The sequence below is a fragment of the Microcaecilia unicolor genome, chromosome 1, assembly GCF_901765095.1.
Source record: "Microcaecilia unicolor chromosome 1, aMicUni1.1, whole genome shotgun sequence".
Taxonomy (NCBI): Eukaryota; Metazoa; Chordata; class Amphibia; order Gymnophiona; family Siphonopidae; genus Microcaecilia; species Microcaecilia unicolor.
In genome coordinates, this window is record NC_044031.1 from 151443219 (window position 1) to 151461912 (window position 18694).

The 18694-nt window shown below is 41.3% G+C and overlaps 1 protein-coding gene across 1 annotated transcript in view; it reads right to left on the reverse strand.

The window, feature by feature from the left end:
* Window positions 1–314: 314 nt before the first annotated feature.
* The window catches only part of MEOX2 (mesenchyme homeobox 2), a 138393-nt gene continuing 120013 nt past the window's right edge, over window positions 315–18694 (reverse strand). Inside the window, exon 3 of the mRNA XM_030189957.1 lies at window positions 315–1119. Coding sequence (XP_030045817.1) covers window positions 895–1119 — 225 coding nt within the window. The 3' untranslated portion in view covers window positions 315–894. The remainder of the gene's footprint in view (window positions 1120–18694) is intronic.

The following is an 18694-nucleotide window of genomic DNA, read 5'->3' on the forward strand; positions in this document are numbered from 1 at the left end:
AATAGCTAGGTCTGATTGTATAAAATGGGACTTGTGCTAAAATAGCATTACTTAATGGTAAAATAACCTGTTTTAGCAGTGGCCTAAGTTGATAACTACATCTCTTAATCTTAGTTATATCATCAATGTGTTTGTAGCTGGTAACAGAAAATTTTATAGCTATTTCTGAGATAAGATTGTAAAATACGTTGGGTATTTGTTTTTTCAGATATAAGAAAAGGAATTGAAGAGTTAGATAAAGTTAAATAAAACCCTGTTAGTAACAACAAACAGTAAATGCAACAGAAGATTCATTATTTTCTGTTGTACAAGGATGCACTTTATTGAACACTGTAGATTGTTCTATGGGCCAGCCTGGCGAAGGAAAATATGAGAGCTAAAGTTGTGGTCTAGCATGACTTCTGCCAACGAATAACATGAATGCGTTACTAAACGTAATGAGAATGGGAAAATGAGGCAAGATAACTATACACAGACTTAAAATACATTTCTTATCCTTGAAACAGCGACTGGTGTCTCTACACTTTTCCATATGAAAAGTGGAGCATATTGCTATTGAGAGCGAGGTAATTTTCAGTGCAAGCAAAAGCAACAATATCGGTCCTCTGTTATTCAGATGGCCAGCAAAAAAATCTGGAATGTTCCAAGCCAGCTCCTCTTCCGTGTCTTGATTGTTGAGGCACTTTTAAAAACATGGCATGTAGCATTGTTCTCGTAAAAATCAGAAAAGCAAAGAAAAATTAGCTTGAATTGTAATTAGAAATCGCAACAACAAAAAAGAATAAACACTTCCACAGTTGCTTGTGCACATAGGCAATATTTGAGTATAATGGCCAGCTATTGTAGCATTTCTTTCCTGAGAATGGAGCCGAGTTGTTTAGTCTCCTTATTGTATCATAAGTGTGCATGCTCAGAGCTTTGATCACTGTCATGGCTGTCGTCATTTGCTAGTGAATCAGCTGTGTGTTGGAGGCCAGCTGCACCAATCCCAGACAGCTCGGAGGGGAGCAGTGTTCCTTTTTTGACATTTACCAGTTCTTTTTCCCGGGCTGCGGCCCCTTGCTGACTTCCCTTAACACGCTTCCATTTCATTCGCCGGTTCTGGAACCACACTTTCACCTAGGAAACACAATGAGAAACAAAGAGATGGGTAGCCCAGTGCCAGAAAGAGAGCTGTTGTCCTCTCTGGTGGTTTAATCAATTACAGGAAAAAGACTGCAATTACTGCTAATGACAAGAGCACAGTACACAATAGAGCCATTTTTAGGATTCTATCCAAACCTTTTTTAAACCTCGCTAAGCTAACTGCTTTTACTACATGCTTTGGCAAAGAATTCCAGAGTTCAATTACACATTAAGTGAACAAATATTTTCTCTAATTTGTTTTAAATTTACTACTTTGTAGCTTCATTGCGTGCCCCCTAGTCCTAGTATTTTTGGAAAGAGTAAACAGCAATTCACGTCTACCCGTTCCACTCCACTCATCATTTTATAGACCTAGTATTCTGCAAAGGGTGCTCTGCATAGAGCACCCTTTGCAGAATACTAGCTTAGTGTGATTGCCATGGCTAACTTTGGGTGCTAGATTTATGCCTGCTAAAATCTGGTGTAGGTCTGGTGCCAATTTAGGCAACATAGCGCCTAAATCCTGGGAATGCCCCGACCCGCCCATGCCCCTCCCATGGCCACATCCCCTTTGGAGTTGCATGTGAGAGAGGTTAGACACAGGGTTTTTTTTTGTTTCTTGGATGTAATCATGTACCGCTCCTTGCAGCTCGTCAACTGTTTATGCTGCTTAATTTTCTCCATCAGGTGCTGGGGAATGTAAGCCTGGAGCTCAAGGGAGAGCATCTCACGGTTTCCAGCAAATTAAACAATCCAGATAATGATAGTTCAATTCAATTCATTAGTAACATGATGCATCTGAAAGGTGGCAAATGTAGAATAAATAAGGGTGCTTTGAATGAAAACAAGCAAACGATTAAACAATGAAAACTGCATAGTTGTTTATAGGCGTAAAGTCAGAAAGGTCATAATTTCCAAAAATAAAATGAAGCAATCTACTTAATGTCTGCCTAGTTCCATAACAAAATGACATAAGATCATTGTTGTTCTCTGGTTTTATACGGTAAGCAAATCTAGTTATAGTTAATTTAGAATAGAATCAATTGCTAGTCGTATATTATAATTCATATACATCTCCCTGTTCAAACACTTCCACATATTGTCACATTTCTCATTCTTTCTAGCTAACTTGCATATCTTGTCTATACATGTTGTTATACTAACGTGCCCTCATTCCATTGGACTATTCACAGTATTAAAGAGTTCACACAACTAGGCAAGCCTATTTTCAGCTCATATTACAAAGAACCGTTCTCATTTGTTTAAAAATATCCTTTACTGTCTACCTAAAGTTTTTCCAAAATTAATTGGGAAATTGCTTCCAACTTCTTCACAAGGTTTCTCCATTTTAAATCGTAACCCACACTATCAAACCAGCATCAAATTTTCAAAATTGCAAATTAGTGAAAAGTAAGTTCTATACTGCAGGTAATATAGAACAATAAATTGTGAGCAAGTTTGCACTCTCAAATATTGGTCCCAAATAAGAAATCTAACATTGTATGTCTTATCTAGTGTCTTATGTAGTGAAAGAGAAAACAATTTAAACAACTTAGGGCAAACCAGGCAGTTGCCTAGAAGAGTTCTGGATCAGCACAAAACATCTTTATTCAAGGTACATAAAAAAAAACTTAATCATTTTTTCTTTCTTTCTGGAGGGCAATTTCTCTAGAATCTCAGTAACCTGAGGTACAATAACACAGATATTAACAAAACAAAGATCTCTACTATAATGACTAAATCACAGATAAGAATCCATTCCCTTTCAGTGCTGCTATTGCGAGAATTCATCTGGGCTTCGGGAAATCCTATTGTGAAGAACTGCACTGTCAAGTTACAGCTAAAACTGCATCACAAAAGTTGAAATTCTAGCAGAAATACAAAAGTTGAAAAGTGTGCAACATGTAGACAGAACAGAAAAATATAGGCAAGATCCAGTTAGTAAACCTCATAGTCAATGTAAAAGTCTAGCTATGAAACATACCTCAGAGAATTCAAAAGAATTAAGGACAAGCTTTGAACCCAAATCTAATAAAAAAAATGAGCTGTACAAACTACAAATACTAATGAGACAGAAAAAAGGGTGCACCCTTGGCTGACCTTTACAAGATTCACATAGATCAAGCAAGAAATACAGTAACATATAGTCCTCTGCAATGTTTCTGAGCAAATTTGGAAATTAGAGATTATATTAAATATAAATCACATCCTTCTTCTGCTATCATGAATCGGGCCCTGAAACATGAAAGCAGCATGCAGGAGTGAGATGGAAAGCAAAAAGAAGATAATGTATCTCCAAAAATCAAGTTCCAATTTTGATACCTCCATTGGGGCTTAAATATTGACCCCATATTTTATTGCAGGTTATGCCTCCTATTTAAGATGCACTAGGTGATCTCATGTTAACGCTATGTTATCCAGGCAGCACATGCTAATCATGATGTTCTAGTTGGATAAAGCAGGAACACCCACTCTCCACCTATAACATGTCCCCTCAAAAATTGGTAACATGCAAGTTAGAAGCAAAATATATAAAAAAAAATCTTTAACGCCTTTCTGTGGCAGGGCTACTGAGAGACCTAGCCAGATCTGGGGCAAACAAGGGCCCAGCAGTTCTTTGCCAGCAGTGAGTATAAGCAACCAGTGACTGATACACACTGCTCCCGCCAGCTCCACAGCCTTCCCTCTGGCGTGTTTTCACCTATGCATAAACAGGAAATTACATCACAGGGAAGGCTGTACAGCTGGCATGAGCAGTGTATATCAGTCGCTGGCTGCTCATGCTTTCTGCTGGCAAAGAGAACTACTGTTTTAAAAGGTACTGGGAGGCCTCAATTTTTACAAAAAGGAATCGATTTGAATCGATTCACCAAAAATGAATTGGCGAATGAATCCATTCAAACCACAAATTGGGCAGCACTAGCACTGCACCCAGGGAAGCTTGCTTCCCTCTCGGTGGCTCTGTTCTGCGTAGCCTGTTCACGCATGCTAACCATACTAGACACTAGGGATTTTGAAAAAGTAATCGGGGGGGGGGGGGGGTGCTAAGGGTTTTTTTGTTTTTAATGATCATGGCTGGTCTATGAAGCAAGAGAATTTGATTGGGTGGCCTTTGGATGGAAGATTTTAGTGGGGGGCGGGTCTTTGAGGTGAGGGATATGTGATGGAGGAGTATCAGCAGGAAGGGGGAGCTTCCTTTAAGAAGTGGTCAAGTGCATCGAGCTGCCAGGAAAAATAGTACCAGTTTATTATTGACTTATTCAATTTAAATAGTAATGAGGCATTTGCATGCTTTGCATCTCATTACTGTGTATCCCACGGTACTGTAAATTAACCTGCATTTTGGTAATATAACATACATTATAGCCCTTTAACAAGTGTTAAGAGGTAAATAAAGCACTTTATGGCCATAACACACCTTAATAACTACAACCCTTAATTCATTACATTTCACTATTATGTCTAAAGTATTCTTTACAAGATGTTACAGTGCTATATAATATATCGGTATAGGGGTTTCTCAATATTTGAGTCTCTGTACAGTGCATGATATACATACAACATGAGATGAAAATAGTAAGAATAATATTTAAACATTAACAAAGCTCTACAGTGCCTGGAATAAATACAAGCCATATTGGATTATACCATTTCAACAGACTAATATGTTAAACTCTATGTGACAAGCCAAAAGAAGTAACTCATATGCTGCCTATATAGAGTTGACTTTAGGTTTTAACTGAGCATGTTGGGCTAAAGAAATCATAGTGCTTAGTCATAGGTAGCATTTTGGAGGTAATAAGAGAAAAAACCTTTCATATGCTATTTCCTCTAGGTCGCCGGCCCTCCGTCGCTCCCGGAACTAACCTTAAATGCCTCCTTTCACCTTCGCAGCAAGCAGCAGCAGGGCAGACCTCTCCTTCCTTCCGTGCCCCGCCCTCGCGGACGTTATGTCAGGTGAGGGCGGGACATGGAAGGAAGGAGTGGCCTGCCCTGCTGCTGCTTGCTGCGAAGGTGAAAGGAGGCGTTTAAGGTTAGTTCTGGGAGCGACGGAGGGCGGGCCAACCCCGATGTTTCCCCGAAAAATAAGACAGCCCCTGAAAATAAGACCTAGTGCATTTTGGGGGGCAAAAATTAATATAAGACAGTGTCTTATTTTCGGGGAAACACGGTATTAACCATTGGTTTTGATGCTTCATTAATTTCTGTTGTTTAGTTTGTATATTAAAATTTGTATATCAATTTCTATATATTCTTTGTTTTGATTTTCATTTTACTGTACCTTCTTGTTAATGTATCAGTTTTTACATGCATCCTTTTAATGTACGTTCATATATGTTCATTTTCAGATGTTTTTATGTTTAGACCCCTGACACAGGCGGTTTCACCAAAACACAGACCATGTTGGGTCTTACTAATAAAGCCTTGTTGTGATGCCCCTTCTCCTGAAAATTCTGTGTGCTTCTTTTGGCTACCATTGGAACCTTAATAATTAGTTCTTTGAAGGAGGTAGTAGTCATGCAAATTTCTTTTGTGCATATTCATAACAAAACATAACATTACATTACATTTCTTGTATTCCACTAACAGCTGAAACAGTTTTAAGCGGCTCACAAATAAAAGAACTAGTTATCTAGGAATCACAATATGTTCAGCATTCATTAGGGATATCCTAAAAACCTGGTCTGTTGGAGGATCTTGAAGACTGGGAGTGAATAGCAAAGACCTATAGCAGTGTTTTCAAAGATATTGCTAAGATATTATTGAGATCTCTGAAGAAACATAGATCATTTAGCAATCATCAATTAGACCTATCATGTTAGTATAGAGACTGTTTTTAATAACAGGTCATCTAAGTAAAAAGTCCAAAAAAAAGTGCCTATTTTATAAAGGTAAAAATAGACATCAATGGGGGGAAGTTATCAACATGGGCTACCATTAAAATGGGTTATGTAACCACTAACTTGTGCTATTTTAGCACAGGTCCCAATTAAAGCAACGTGCTCTAGGTACTAATGACCTGGGTTAACAATAAAATAACCCGTTTTAACAGTAGCCCACGTTGATCATTCCTCCACCATGTGCCTTGGTAAAATGGATGCCCAGATTTAGTCCAACTAGAGCACAAATGCCGACACATAGTTATTCAGGCTCCAAGTCAGATGTAAATGTGTGCATGTACTCTATGAATCAACTTGCACATGTTATCAAATACATGCATATATCACAACTGTGCCCTGGTTTGCCCCTATGCCCCCCAGGAACACCTATGCACAAATCACATGAACATAGGGGCAGGCTTTGTGTATGTACATGTATGCAGTTATGCAATTTTATAGAAGCCCTTTACTATGTGTAAAACAGGCTTTAAATGCTGGAAAAAGTTTATAAAATTACACCATAAGCTGATGTGTCAGAGTTTCACCTATCATGAATATCTGCTGTCAACATTAACATGCTCTCCTTGGAAACAACATAAACTTTCCAGCCACTCAAGTATTGCTTCCCAACCTGTGATTATTCCAGTCTTCCCTAAAATAAATGAGACAAAGAATCTCTTGGGTGCCTGCTCCCAGAGAGATGCTCAGCACGAGGTTGCATATTCCTCAGTCTATTTAGGCAACAGCATAATCATCAGAGACACAAATGAGTAAACAACTTGTCAACTAAGGGAAAGGAAGTTAAGCTAGCAAGCCAACAAGCAGATGTGCCTAACAGATCAGCCCACAATTGCTGATTTAGAAATAGCTGTTAATTCTAGCTCTCCTAGGCCCCAATGCTCAGAAGCAAACACGGGAGCTAAAGGCCATTAGTACCACACTAGCACCTGCATTGACTAGCACGGAATGCTCAGAAGGCTGTAGTGCAGGAAACAATGAGCGCACCAAGGATTAGGGCATATAGAGGGGCATTTTTGAAAGAAACATCTAGCTTGGAATTTGGACGTCTTTGTAAAACATCCAAATTCAGAGGCGGAGAGAAGTTCATTTTCGAAAATACCACGGGCGTCCTTGGATTTGGACGTCTTTGATTTTCAGCCATTTTCGAAACCAAAAATGACCAAGTTTAAAACGTCCAAATTCAAGCCATTTGGATGTGGGAGGAGCCAGCATTTTTAGTACACTGGTCCCCCTGACATGCCAGGACAGCAATCAGGCACTCTAGGGGGCACTGCAGTGGACTTCATAAAATGCTCCCAGGTACACAGCTCCCTTACCTTGTGTGTTGAGCCCCTCCAAAACCCACTACCCCCAACTGTATACCACTACCATAGCCCTTACTGGTGAAGGGGGGCACCTATATGTGGGTAAGAGGGTTTCTGGTGGGTTTTAGAGGGCTCGCTGTTTCCTCCACAAATATAACAGGTAGGGTGGAAGTTATGGACATGGGTCCACCTGTCTCAAGTGCACTGCACCTACTACTAATCTACTCCAGGACATGCATGCGCTGTCATGGACATGAGTATGACATCTGAGGCTAGCATATTTTTTTGAGGGTGGGAGGGTGTTAGTGACCACTGGGGGAGTAACGGGAGGTCATCCTTGATTCCCTCCAGTGGCCATCTGGTCATTTGGGGCACCTTTTTGTGCCTTATTCGTAATAAAAATAGGTCTGGGTGAAAACATCCAAGTTTTAGTCCTGGACATCTTTGCTTTGTTCCATTATGGCTCAAAGACATCCAAGTCTTAGGAACGCCCAAGTCCCGCCTTAAACACGCCTCCGATATGCCCCCTTGAGATTTAGACATCCTTGTGACGGACTTCTGAGAAAGACATCCAAAATTGGGTTTCAATTATACCGATTTAGACATCTCTATGAGATGGACGTCCAAGTGCTGATTTATGTCACTTTTTGGACATCCATCTCTTTTGAAAATGAGCCTGATAGTATGCTAATGTAGTTAAACAGAAGTAAATGAGGTAATTTCCTATTCCCTCCCAATGCTCAGAAAACTGCGTACAAAAGAAAGCCACCTTACAGCTGCAAAAAACAACGCCAGATACACCAGTGTTTCACCTTACCTTACAAAACTACACTGGCTACCAACAGCTAAAAGAATGAAGTTTAAGGTTGCCTACCTAATCTTTCAGATTCTTCAAGGTGCTACCTCTGCACTCCTGACTAACATCTCATCCATTTGCATTGTTCTCTCCAGCAGACTAAAAGAACAATTGATCCTAGCCCCACCGTTTCACAAGGGAATCCGATCTCAGAAGATCTTTAACTCGCTCTTCTCAGTGGCAGGGATCGCATTATGGAACTCACTCTCTCTGGCTATCACAGCAGAGAATAACTACCTCAGCTTCCAAAAGAAGCTATAAACTTTCTTCTTCCCAAAGACTGCTATGTAATACTCGCCGAACACTGAACTCCTAATGGACTTTAGAAATATCAGATCTAACACAGACTATAATCACACCGTATAATGCTCTACAACATCTTATCTATCCAATAAGAATGTATTCACCCATTGTCCAACTTCTAAAACTGTAACTGTTGTTCCACTAATGATGTAAACCACAGTGAACTCTAAACAAGGGATATTAGCAGTATGTAAGACCTAAATTGAATTGAATAAAGTATTAAGGGCCACCTGAGAGGCTAAAAGAGCAGATTTGGCAGCTGCTGACTTCTGTCTTTGATTACCTGCTTCTGAAATCATAGGATTTCTTTGTCTGTCATTTTTTTTAATGATGGGCAGCATAGGCTATAATTTCACCTCTGAGCACAGCCTTAGCCGCATCCCAGAAAACAAGCGGCTGGGTCATATGTGCTGCATTATGTATTTTATAGTTATTCAATTTTTCCAAAATAAAAGATCTGAACAATGGGTCCCAATAAAGCTCAACGGGAAATTTCCAGCGAAGCTCATTATGATCTAAAGGATCAAGGTCTAAAGATACCCAAATCAGTGCATGGCCAGAAATACCATCTAGCTTATTTTCAAAAGGGAAGGATGCCTATCTTTTGACACAAATTGGGAGATGGGCGTCCTTCGGAAGTTGCCCAAATCGGCATAACCGAAAGCTGATTTTTTGCATCCTCAACTGCTTTCTGTCGCGGGAACAACCAAAGTTCAAGGGGGCATGTCTGCAGTGTTCCGAAGGTGGGACGGGGGCGTGGTTAAGAGATGGGCGTCCTTAGCCAATAATGGAAAAAAGAAGGGCGTCATAGGCACCCAGTATAAGAGGCTTGGAGAGGCTAAGCCTCCCCTGCTGTGCTCTGAGGGGTTTAAATTGTTGATTTACCTCCATCCTCACAGCAGGAGCTGCAGTGAAAGCCCTCTAGCCTTGTGTAACCAGTTGTAGAAATTGGTTTATGGTTTGTTTACCTTACTGCTGGGAGAGCAAAGGGTGTTGGCTGGAGGGGTCTTGGGTTGCCAGGGAGATATTCAATGAGGATGACTTCCTGACCTGTACTGAGGACAGATAGCAGCAGAATCGGATACTGGGCCAGCATGATCAGAAAAAGTCACCAGACAACAAAGGTAGAAAAAATCATTTTATTTTCATTATAATGTTTGGAATATGTCCACTTTGAGATTCAGGTGCTCAACATTAAAAGTTTATATTTATTTACTTATTTATGGCATTTTATCCCACATTAAATATGAATTAGGGTGTTTTGTGGCTCTACATGAGAATTGTGATGATATAATCCCTTGTTTCATATTGTTTACGGTCTGCATTTTCCGTATGAGTGGTATATTGGTGTATTAGGTTCTGCCCAGTGTAATATTTATGGTACAGTAAGGTTCTGAGTGTGTTTTTGAACAAAGTTGTGCATAGTGTTTGCAGTTGAGCGATTGTGCTTAGAATATGCTTTGAGCAACCACTTTATTCTTTGACATATGATACATATCTAATATCTAAATTTAATAAAAGGTATTAATTGTGACTTTTATTTTTATTTATTTTTTTTCTGTGTGTTATCAGACAATTATGGATTTAAGCTCCACCCCTGGCCCCACCCCTAACCCCACCCCCTTTAGGCTCCACAAACAGTTGGGCCACCGACCCCCTATGAAGGGTGTCCCTCATGAGCATTTGGTCGACTTTACTTGGTCCCTTTTTTTTCATGACCAAGCCTCAAAAAGGTGCCTGACCTGATCAGATGACCACTGGAGGGAATCGGGATGACCTCCCCTTACTCCCCCAGTGGTCACCAACCTCCTCCCACCCTAAAAAAAATTTTAAAACATTTTTTCCAGGCTCTATGCCAGCCTGAAATGTCATACCCAGCTCCATCACAGCAGTATGCAGGTCCCTGGAGCAGTTTTTAGTGGGTGCAGTGCACTTCAGGCAGTCGGACCCAGGCCCATCCCCCCCACCTGTTACACTTGTGGTGGTAAATGTGAGCCCTCCAAAACCCATTGTACCCACATGTAGGTGCCCCCCCTTCATCCCTAAGGGCTATGATAGTGGTGTACAGTTGTGGGGAGTGGGTTTTAGGGGGGTTTGGGGGGTTTGGGGGGCTCAGCACCCAAGGTAAGGGAGCTATGCACCTGGGAGCAATTTATGAAGTCCACTGCAGTGCCTCCTATGGTGCCCAGTTGGTGTCCTGGCATGTGAGGAGGACCAGTGCACTACGAATGCTGGCTCCTCCCATGACCAAAGGGTTTGGATTTGGTCATTTTTGAGATGGGCGTCCTCAGTTTCCATTATGGCCGAAAACCGGGGACAACCATCTCTAAGGTTGACCAATTCAACCATCTCTAAGGTTGACTTAAATGTTGAGATTTGGGCATCCCCGACCGTATTATTGAAACAAAAGATGGACGCCCATCTTGTTTCGATAATACGGGTTTCCCCGCCCCTTTGCCGGAACGTCCTTAGAGATGGACGCCCTTAGAGATGGTCGTCCCTGTTCGATTATGCCCCTCCATATGGACCAATCTCAGATGCAATTGATTCTCGAATGGGTAGAGTAAATCTGAGAGAGATGGGTATAGCTCTGTCTGCCACGTGAAATAATCACCAAGAATTGCCCAGATGAGAGCAGAGGCAAGCCTTTGGAAGGATAAATCTGTGGGTCTCCCCTTGGATGGGATCCATTCAAGGCTGGGTTATAAACCAAGTTAAAATCACCCCCTATCGATTATGTTTATGAAGTTTTGGCAAGATTACAGAAGCAACACAGGGCGGCAGTGAGACAGTAGATTATATTATCCAGTCAATACAGACATGAGGATGAGTTTAGTGAAGAGGAAGATCTAAAGAAAGCAATATTTCAAGCAAGTACTTTTGTTTGATATTCACAGCAGAAGGAGAGACTGACAGACCAAAGTCATAAAGGAAGGACATAGGAGACTGTGGAGTGAATTCATTTTCATCTGATGAGGGAATTATATTCAAGGTATTGGTACAATTGGAATTAGACAAAAGTTTGGGACCTGATGGGCTATATCTTAGAATACTGAGAGAAATAAAAGACCTGTTTAATGAGGTGTACTGAATTTGGTGCTCTGTCAGTAACTTGCAATTTTAAAGTACAGATATGCAAAGCAGCTCATTGATAGTAAAGGGGGCTATTTGCTAAAGCTGCTAACATGGCCAATAAATTGGCACAGTTAACTACAACTCCAGAGAAGTAGCTAACTGCATTCCATGTTAGCAGCTGTACAATTAAGACATGGAATGCAGTTAGCATAAAAGACTGCTGAAACCCTCTCCCCATTCCCTATTTCCCCAGGTCCCCTCCCCCCATCAAGTGTCTTTCCCCATCCCCTTTCCCCAGTCACTCCTGCCCCATCGATATCATAATCAAAATGGTACTATCTGACCAAGAACTGGTGAGGCAGGAGGGACCGAGGGGGACTCCTGCCTCCTTCCTGACACAGAATGGGGTAAATTCATAGAGGAGGGGGTAGGGGTAGGATTCTTTTTATTTGCTTGTTTCATAGTGGACACAAATTGTGAACTTGTAAGCATAAGGGAATAAAAATAAAACTATTTTTCATTTGTTTCTTTTAAAAAATGAAATGAATTATAAAATAGAACATTCTATTGATGTTTTTTTTAAAAATATTCCAATTAAGTACTTTTATACTCAAGGATGAGGGGCCCTTGTATGAAACTGTAGGGAGGGAAACTTAAAAGGAATGTGGGAATATATTTTTCACAGAGTGGTGGAGTAGACTTAGCAGAGTTGATAGGATCCAAAAGAGTAAGAGAATTCATACACGCATGAGATAGATATAATCCCCCTGATATTCAGTTAGGGGCAGGCAATACGGTTACCTGTCACCGGTAGCACTGACCCCAGATATTAAATGCCGAGCCATATCTGGCGACTAACAAATATCTGGTTTCAATTTTTGTCTGCGGCAACTTAACCGGTCAAGCTGATATTCAGTGCTTAGCATTTAAAGATAGGCAGCATAAATAGCAGGCCTATCTTAACCGCTAAACTTAGCCTATTAGGGCTAGATTCTATACACGGCAACTAAAATCTAGGTGCATTTGATTTACGCACCTGGCGGTGTTCTGTAAGCTGCGTCTAAATTCATATGCAGTTTACAGATTAGTTCATAGGTTGGGTGGGTGCACCTAGATTTAGGTTCAGCTATTTACATCAGTGAAAAGCTGGTATAAATGCCTACACCTAAATCTAGACGCGCTCCTCCGAATTCTGTAACTATGAGCATAGATTTGATTGATTGCCATGGCATGTCCACACTCCTCCCATTGTCATGCCCCCTTTTTGGCTTCACACATTGGAATGTACGTGCACCTCTTTTTAGAATATGCCCACAAAGATGTTCATTGGCACTCATTAATATTTGTGCACACATCTGACTGCGCAAAGTGCCTAACTCCCACAGTGCACATCTTGAAAGAGGGCATGGCATACAAGGAGCATTGTGTCCAAAGTCAAGAGAAAATCAAAAACCTTCCACACAAAAATGTAAGCAAACCAAGCCAAGAGTGGAAGATGACAACTGTATTGTAGAAAATCATTACCATCATATCTATGTTAGTTGAATGTTCTAATGCATGCTTATTAGGTGTATTATTAGTATTATGCTAACATTGTATTATATCTCTGATATTTGAATTCCAGTTCTGTTAAATATGTGATACTGATTCACGGTAGTTCTGTTATTAGGTTTCAATTTACTGTTCTCAAATTGTATTCTTCTTTATACTTGGTTATTTTACTATTGTTATGCTGTTAACAAAACTGTAAGTTTTATGTTAAACTGTAGCCACTGTACACCGGCTTGGGTGAATCTCTTCATAAAGGCAGTTAATAAATCCAAATATAAAAATAAAAAAAAATTCAAGGTGACTAAATGTTGCAAAAAAGTTCCTTTAATGGGTGAAGAACATGTAGATACAAGACCCAAACAGAGAAACTTAACACAGGCTGTGTTTCGGCTGGAGAGCCTTCATCAGGAGAACCTATCAAGACTCCACAAAACAGAATCTAATCTGACTGAAAATATCAAACACTGCATTCATTAAACTGTCTGTGAGGGTGCATATGATCAACATAAAATGTCTAATCCACAATGGAATAAACCTGTATTTACATGAACCTACTGTGACCTTTACAGAATACTGTACTATTGGAGTTTTCTATACTGCTAATATTCCAAAAGTATTCAAAGCAGTTTACAGTAAATAGAAGCAGCTCCAATAATAAGGCTTACATAATACAGTAAACCAAAAACAGATATGAAATCCAAAAGTCTTAAAAATAGATCAAAATTATTACTTGAATAGGTAAGTTTTTAACATTTTTCTAAAAGAAAAATAAGTAGATACCAGCTTCAAATTCAAAGGCAGTTTGTTCCGTTCTCTGGCCCCGACAAAAGGAAAAGAAACCTTGAATACAGACTTGAATGGGTTTTTTTTAAGGAGGAAAAATCTCACTTCAAAGTTCTTATAAAACCCAGCAACTTGCTCAGTACTGATTTTTTCCAGGTACTGACTGCTGGCACCTGGGAGCTGAATATTGGGCAAAAATATTTTAGTCGAGATTCCTCATTCCTTCCCTTCATGTACCTCTCTCTTGCTTTTCATGAACTGTGAAAAAGTATAAGAAAGCATAAAGTGTCTGCTATGCTATTTCTGTGTCCTAGGACAGGTGTTAAGCTGTGCATTTTCATAACTGACGCTTGCCTGTCTATCAATAGCTCAGATTGCTTTCAGCATGTCTCTGTAGAGGAAGTAGAAGTATAGGAAATGCCTCTGAGCTTCTCTTTTTGCATCATGTGCATAAGTTAACTTCAGGTCTTTAAGAATTTGATGAGTGCATCCAATCTATTTTAACTGTTCAGTTAGCGTTTTCACAGTGTAGGAATGGGTCTTTAACTCTTAATTAGTCAGATAAATTTAACCAGATGAACCCGTACCTCCAGCTCTGAACTGTGATCTGACAAACTTGTGTACACTGAGCACAAAATCATAATGAATCAGAGAGAGGCATAATCAAAAGGGATGCCCAAGTTTTGATGAGGATGTCCTCACAAAACGTCCCAGTGGAGGGGCGGGGAAACCCATATTATCGAAACAAGATGACATCCATCTTTCATTTCGATAATACGGTCAGGGACGCCAAAATCTTGAAATTTAGGTCGTCCTTAGAGATGGTCATCTCTAGACATGGTCGTTTCTGAATTTTGGCGATAATGGCAACCAAGGACGCCCATCTCAGAAATGAACAAATGCAAGCCCTTAGGACATGGGAGGAGCCAGCATTCATAGTGCACTGGTCCCCCTCACATGCCAGGACACCAACCGGGCACCCTAGGGGGCACTGCAGTGGACTTCATAAATTGCTCCCAGGTACATAGCTCCCTTACCTTGTGTGCTGAGCCCCTCAAAATCCACTCCCCACAACTGTACACTACTACCATAGCCCTTACGGGTGAAGGGGGCACCTAGATGTGGGTACAGTGGGTTTCTGGTGGGTTTTGGAGGGCTCACAATTATCACCACAAGAGTAACAGGTAGGGGGTGGGCCTGGGTCTGCCTGCCTGAAGTGCACTGCAGTACCCACTAAAACTGCTCCAGGGACCTGCATACTACTGTGATGGACCTGAGTATGACATTTGAGGCTGGCATAGAGGCTGGCACAAAATATTTTTAATGATGTTTTTGAGGGTGGGAGGGGGTTAGTGACCACTGGGGGAATAAGGGGAGGTCTTCCCCGATTCTCTCCAGTGGTCACCTGGTCAGTTCGGGCACCTTTTTATGACTTGGTCATAACAAAAACAGGACCAGGTAAAGTCATCCAAGTGCTCGTCAGGGACGCCCTTTTTTTTCTATTATGGGTTGAGGATGTCCATGTGTTAGGCATGCCCAAGTCCCGCCTCTGACACTCCCATGTGAACTCTAGTCATCCACGCGACGGAAAGCAGTTGGGGACGCCCAAAACCGTCTTTCGATTATACCGATTTGGGCGACCCTGTGAGAAGGACACCCATCTTCCAATTTGTGTCGAAAGATGGGCGTCCTTCTCTTTCGAAAATGAGCCTGAGAGCCATTCCCAGGGTGCATTTATGACTTAGCCAGTTAGTAATGTACTTGCAATGCCAACTGGCTAACCACATACCTAGATAGACTTACAGCTCTACCCGGGAAATGGAATCTCCAGATGACAGCATTCACATTTCTCCAAGTATTTAACAACTGAATGTAGAGCCTTTTATAAAACACATGAGGACACTGGCATATGCATGTATATTTCCCTTTATGTACATCAGTAACATCAATTTCACAAACCCCCAAGTGCGTAAAAAAGAATGGCATCAATGTATGTTTGCCACTCCAACATATAAATGCTGATAATAATCCCCCCGATATCTTAATCTGCAGTCGTTATTGCTTTAAAACACCAACTGTAGTGCATAAAGTTATACTCAGATATTCAGTACTGAACTGTACCCAGATACCAGTGCTGAATATCTGGGGATAAGCGGCTTGATGAAATTTATCCAGGTATGGTTGATACTCAGCACTGGCATCCAGAGAAGTTAGGACTGCTGTATTCTCAGATCTCCCTGGTTCTATTTGGATAGTGCTGGGGTGGTCAGTATTGATTTTCTGCAGTATTATCTGGAGAATGTACTGAAAATCAGTGGTGGGCTCTGGTGAGTGGCACTTACCAGGCAGGAACTAAATGCTGATGAATATCAGGTCTCATATGTATCAGGCTCAAATTTTGGACAATTATACATACAATTGCAGCCAATTAAAGGGTGATGCCCTGACAGGCAAATCTTAAGCTGACAAAATTTGCCATAGGGATAAGCACAGTGCTCTGTTCAGTTACTGGTTTTCAGCCCTCTCTGAAACAAGCACAATGCCAAAACTAATGCTGACAGGAACATTTTTTAAATACATTTGTAGTCCCATTGAGAGGCCCTGTGGTACAATCAGTAGGTCATTTGCCCACTGTATCCACAACCTGAATTCAAATCCTGCACCGAGATTTTTGTCAGGTAGCCAGCTTTTGGCCAACTCAGCCATTCATCAACTTCTAGCTGGTAAATGATTGGTGAAAGCAATGGCAAACCACCCACTAATAGTCTGCCAAGAAACCATCACCCAAATGGCAGCCCCCATAAGTCATTTGTGAGTTTGTACTTGCATACAGGGAACTACCTTCACCTTTTATTCCCCTTGTAAAATGGACAGTGCAAGTAAACATTTTTGGACCACCCAAACCACATCCCTTCTAAAACTGTGCATGTTGAGGCATCTACATGGGGTAAAGAGCAGTATTCTGAAATCACCATTTACATGTGGAGACAATCATACATGTCTATGTCGCAGGGTACTGTAGGATAATTGCACAGATAATAAATTACCTGTGTCCAGGTTCCCCTAAGCAGAACTATCTGCAAGCAAATAATCCTGAATTAGGTCTAGGGGTGGGAACCTTGGAACCTAGCCAAATACTTCCGTTAGAAAGAACTGTAGCTGAGACCGTAGGCTGATATATATATTAGATTTATTATAGTATGTCAGGTAAGAAAATAGAGCTAAGGTATACAAAATAGAAATCTGCAAGCTTTGGCTGATTACAAAATTACGGGCTGATAAAAATTACACTCATACGTCACACTACTAAACACTAATTCTTATTGGTTACCAGGTAAAATTACACCACTGATCAGTCACACTATGTTACGAGGTAGTACAGTTATTAGCAGCTTCTCCTAATCACAAGTACGACAGCACCAGCCTTCTGCTCAGGTAAATACCACTAACTAGCCCCCGACTAGTAGGAAATGAATCTCCGTGTTTCTCACCAGACCTCAGGGTCGTGTCTCTTGGGAGCTGGCACGGGACACCTCACAGACTCAAGCTGGATTCACAGCGAGTCTCAGTCGCAGCTGGAAGGGAACTCTGCAGCAGATAAGGTGGTCACAGGTCACGCAGGGCAGGTACAGCTGAACCACGATACTTTCCTCCAGATACACAGTTCATCAGTTGGTGGACCTTAGTAGGTCTCACTGGTCTTCTTTTCACCTCCACCTTCTTCCAAGGCTTCTTACTCACTCTTCTTTGTTCCCGCTCTCCCCGTACCTCTTGGTCCGGTGGCTGCAGGAACCAAACTGGATCTTCCTCAGCTCACTGCCTGGCAAGAACAGTTCGTTGTTCTTGACCTTCAAGTTGTTACATTTTGGTATGCATTTTCTGTTTCTCACCCGCCTTGCTGGAGCCAGCCTCTCAGGGAGATAAGGGGGGCCTGGTTTGCCCACAGCATGTCCTTGGTGTTGAGCTTCTGCTGGAATTTTCCACAAGCTGCAAAGCTGTTACTTGCTGACACAGAGATGTGCGGGTCAGAGTTTACAGTCTCCATTTGCTGTCATAGGATTATACAGGCCAAGGCCCGCAAGGTGAGACACACAGGGAAATACTCCTACAGTACCATGGTGTACCTTCCTGTGCAGCGGCCGGCGGAATAGCCTGGGTCCCATAGCCCAATAGCGGTAGATCATCGAGTATTAGAGGGAAGTATAAAAACAGGAGTCTTTGCCTTCCTCCCCCAGAGGAGACCAGTAAGGAGGAAAATGTAGTACACTCAGGGCCTGTTGCTCAAAGCTTACTATGCTTGCAGTGTTTGCTTTAGACTGGTTGTAGCCGGTCTAGCATGCAAGTTATTTAGCATCTAATGCACAAAGGGGTTTTGTGTTGCTTTTACTGTTTGCTGTAGCAGCTACCAAAATCCTATGCAAATGTATTACAATGAGCTCATTAGTATTAAAATGAGCATTCTGTGCAGTGCACAGACATACTCATGCACTGCACAGAAAGGAGCACCTATCTTTAATGTGCAAAGTTTTCGGTGGAGCAATCTACTTGCATTTTTTAATAGTATGTGCATGTGTATTATGTGTGTGTGTGTCCTGCACATTACAGTAGTGTTAAAATTGTGATGGAATATTTTTAATAGTATCTGCTCGTGTGTGAGAAATGTGCCATGTGCGTGTGCCATTATGTGTGTGCGTGTCCCACATATATAGCAGTAGTGTTAGAAAGTTGTCATGGAACAAAAAAAGGGGGAACTCCGAATGATGTCACTAGACACACGCCCTTTTTCCTGGGCATGC